The sequence below is a fragment of the Rhinopithecus bieti genome, unplaced genomic scaffold (genome assembly GCF_001698545.2).
Source record: "Rhinopithecus bieti isolate Rb0 unplaced genomic scaffold, ASM169854v2 scaffold_5179, whole genome shotgun sequence".
Taxonomy (NCBI): Eukaryota; Metazoa; Chordata; class Mammalia; order Primates; family Cercopithecidae; genus Rhinopithecus; species Rhinopithecus bieti.
Window position 1 is genome coordinate 1,319,503 of NW_016804741.1, and position 3,977 is coordinate 1,323,479.

At 38.7% G+C, this 3,977-nt stretch overlaps 1 protein-coding gene across 1 annotated transcript in view; it reads left to right on the forward strand.

The window, feature by feature from the left end:
• Positions 1–3,977, forward strand: part of NECAB1 (N-terminal EF-hand calcium binding protein 1) — a 180,765-nt gene that overhangs the window by 131,546 nt on the left and 45,242 nt on the right. Inside the window, exon 7 of the mRNA XM_017870358.1 lies at positions 3,571–3,707. Within this exon, the coding sequence (XP_017725847.1) occupies positions 3,571–3,707 (137 nt within the window). The remainder of the gene's footprint in view (positions 1–3,570; positions 3,708–3,977) is intronic.

Sequence of the window (3,977 nt, forward strand, 5' to 3'; positions counted from 1 at the left end):
TGATGTTTTAAGAAAAACCTGTTGCATTTTTACTTTAATGTCCAGTTCACAGAAAAACTGGATGATACCTTTTTAACTTTAGCTAATATGTTTACACACAGAATTTTCTTTACAATTAACGTTTTAAAACTTGCTTAAACTTTCAAAACAATAATTTTTTTAACCTTTTAATGTAGGTAAAAATCCACATTCGTATGCCTCCTTATAATCTTTTTACCAAAGATAAATTTTACTTTTCTTATGTGCCTTGCACATAAACTGTTTCTTCAATAGTACTCAGGAGGCCTTATTATTTTTAAATTATACAACATTTTTTGTATAAAATATTTTTATAACTTTTTTCTTTTATGACTTTTGCAGATAATTTTTTGACATGTCTCAACTTTCTGACTTATTACAAACATTTTTTTTCTTTAAATAACCAGTTAATTTATTTCAGGACAAGAATTTACCATATAACATTATTTTTATATAAATTCTGCCTCCCCCCTTTTTTCTCTTTCTTGAAATTTTTTAACATAGTTCCTAGTGGAGTGGGCTTATTTGTGCCTGACCTATACTTCTTCGAGACAAAACACCACACTCACACCACACGCACACCACAAAACAAAAAACAAGTAAAAAGGGCACACACACATATCTGCAGTTTACACCAAACCAAAATCAGAGTATCCAGAAATCCAAGCCAGGTCAAAATCAAAACCAAAGTATCAAGCAGTCTAAGTCAAGTCAAAAACAAAAACCAAAGTGCCGGTACAGGCACACCGTGGGTGATCAGGCCATGCTTCCACTCAAATGGAGTAGGCAAGTTCCCAACACCAGTCCTCTCAAACAATTCAAACCAAGTCAAAACCAAAACCAACACCAAAGTGCCAATGAAGGCACTCCGTGGGTGATCAGGCCACGCTTCCACTCAAAGGGAGTGGGCAAGTTCCAAAGACTAGTCTTACCAAGTTTCTGATGTCTGGAACTCCAAGTGCCAGTTCCTTGCCGGTGTTCAGCCACTGTGTTAATCCTCTGCGGGGGCCTGCTACGTGCTGCTCTGGCGAGGCATCCCACCAGGGCAATTGCCTACCCAAGAGCGCTCTTTGGATCATGTCACTCAGGCTGGCTGGAGTCCCCAGCAGGGATGCTCCACAGGGCAGGCCTAAGCCGCCTAAGGGGCTGCTTCGGCTGTCCATCAGTCACCTTGCTTTGGGGTCAGAGAACCAAGAAATGTAGCAGGACGAGCTGCAGACAAAACCTCTCAGACACTGAGTTGTAGAAGGAAGGGCTTTATTCAGCTGGGAGCATCGGCAAGCTACTGCCTTAAAATCCGAGCTCCCCAAGTGCACAATTTCTGTCCCTTTTAAGAGCTCACAACACTAAAGATTTCACATAAANTTTTCTTTCAACCTAAAAGAAAAGCCTTCCTCAATTTTAAAACTCGTTCAGAGAAAATTGTTTGAAGCTTTTTTAAACCAATAAATAGCAAGCTATGAGATAATATTAAATATTTGGAATATTTTAGCTTGATTTAACTCATCCAAAACTCTTAAAGATTATTATAAGCATGAAATGGTTATGTTTAGTTTATGGTTAGTTTCTTATATGGAGTTTAAAGACATTGCAATTTTTAATTTTTAAATAGGACTATTATATATGGTAGATGTAAGAGTCAGGGTTCTCCAGAGGGACAGAACTAATAGATGTTTATATGAAGGGAGTTTATTAAGAAGATTTAATTCACACCACACGATCACACAGTAAAGTCCCACATAGGCCGTCTGCAAGTTGAGGAGAAAGGAAGCCAGTGGTGGATCAGTCTGAGTTCCAAAACCTCAAAAGTAGGGAAGCCAACAGTCCAGCCTTCAGTCTGCGGCCAAAGGCCTGACAGCCACTGGCAAAATACTGGTGTAAGTCCAAAAGTCCAGAAGCCGAAGATCTTGGAGTCTGATGTTTGAGGGCAGGAAGCATCCAGCACAGAAGAAAGATGAAGGCCAGAAGACTCAGCAAATCTGCTCTTCCATCTTCTGCTGCCTGCTTTATTCTAACCACGCTGGCAGCTGCAGTAGTTGATACCCACCCAGATGGAGGGTGGGTCTGCCCCTCGTAGTCCACTGACTCAAATGTTAATCTCCTTTGGCAACACCCTCACAGACATACCCAGGGACAATACTTTGCATCCTTCAATCCAATCAAGTTTACACTCAATATTAGCCATCACAGTAGATAAGAAAATTTCCTGTGTTGTTCACCTGTAATGAATGGGCTTAAAAAGCGGCTGATGATTGAAACCTTTTACTATTTCAAATTGAGAAAGAAATGAGATTTTCTATGCTATTACATTATTCTTCTATTAGCAAAACTTCCAAAGTAAATTATATCAGGAGGCCATAATCCAATTCTTCCTAAATTAAAGTTGATAGAAGCACAGAATATTTTTGAGTTGGAATGTATGCCAGAGTTGCTTAGTGATTTATAAGTGGGAAAGCTGAGAACCAGGAAGGTTAGGTACCTAAATCTTATTTGTGTGGGTTTATAACTACGCCCTAAGTTTCTCCAGCATATCACGATTCGTGGTATTATCTTATCACTGTCAGTCATTTTGTGTTTTGTCTTTTCAGCCATAAAAAGTTTTTGTTTAGGGACAGAGACGAATAAATCTTTTCCTTGACTGAACTTGAATATACCATTTCCACTCAAGACTCTAGAAAATCAGATTTCCCTGGCGGTCCCATGACCTGAAAGAATGGCCCTGTCACCGTGTTATTCCACACCAATCTGGTTTTCTTTGTTGGTTCTCCCTGAGATTTTAGGAAGACAAGCACAGCAGGTGGTACCATCCAGAGTTCACCCATCTACCCTGAGTAAGCTTGGCAAGTACATTTATTCAGTCTGCAGTGACCTCTGCAGTGACCCTGGGGCTGTTTCAGTGAATGCTGCTTTTGTGGCTCAGGTGCTGTCCTAGAAGTTAGTTGTCAATGAACCTCAGGTAAAGTTACTGAGGGAGAGACATAAGCAGATTTAGTAAACTGTTTAAATATTCCAAACCTAACATTTTCTGAATTTTAAAAAACTACACATAATTTTCTTTGTCTTCAGCACAGTACAGATCAAGCATAATAAATACATCAGGAGTGAATTAAGCCAATTGCTGAAATGTGGCTGCACTTCATTGGTAATAGAGAAAATATATGATAGCATGGTCAACATTCAAATGAGACATAGAACAAACCCTGAGTTAGTCACATTCTGATCTTTTTTTTCCCCCTGAAGAGTTATTTTTTCTTTTCTACAAACATCTATTTTGCAACTCTGCTGGTTTTGTCCTTTTTCTTAATCTTGAGGCAGGTACATTGGAAGGCAAGATATTCCAGTCATTTCTGCAGCTTTTTTATTCATCTCCTGGTGGGTGGATGAGAGCTATGCTGTAGCCTCCAGGGCTCAACAGATCTTTTCTCTTCTCTTCTCTCCACCTTCTCTCTCTAGGATCAATCAGGGATTGATGAGTACATGGTAAAAGAAAAAAAAAATCCTGGGTATTTTTTTCTACCATAATTCTAATTGCATTTGTTTTGTCACTCTTAGGACTACCAAGAAGCCTCCAATTTGGAACAATTCGTAACTCGGTTTTTATTGAAGGAAACCCTGAATCAGCTGCAGTCTCTCCAAAATTCCCTGGAATGTGCCATGGAAACTACTGAGGAGCAAACCCGTCAAGAAAGGCAATTTACGTGTTTTCATCTGATGTCTGCTTGGTGACTCTATGTTCATGAAAAAAACAATTGAGAGGCATTGTACTTATACTAGCGAAAACTAAAAACGAGAATTGATATATTTAAAACGAATGACGGTGACCTCCACTGGTTGCTTGCTTTATTATTTGCCTCTAAAAAGACCATTCCACTTTTTCTTTTACTGTCAGTCATTTAGTCAACTCTATCTATCTATCTATCTAACTATCTATATATCTTTTTTTTTTTTTTTTTTTTTTT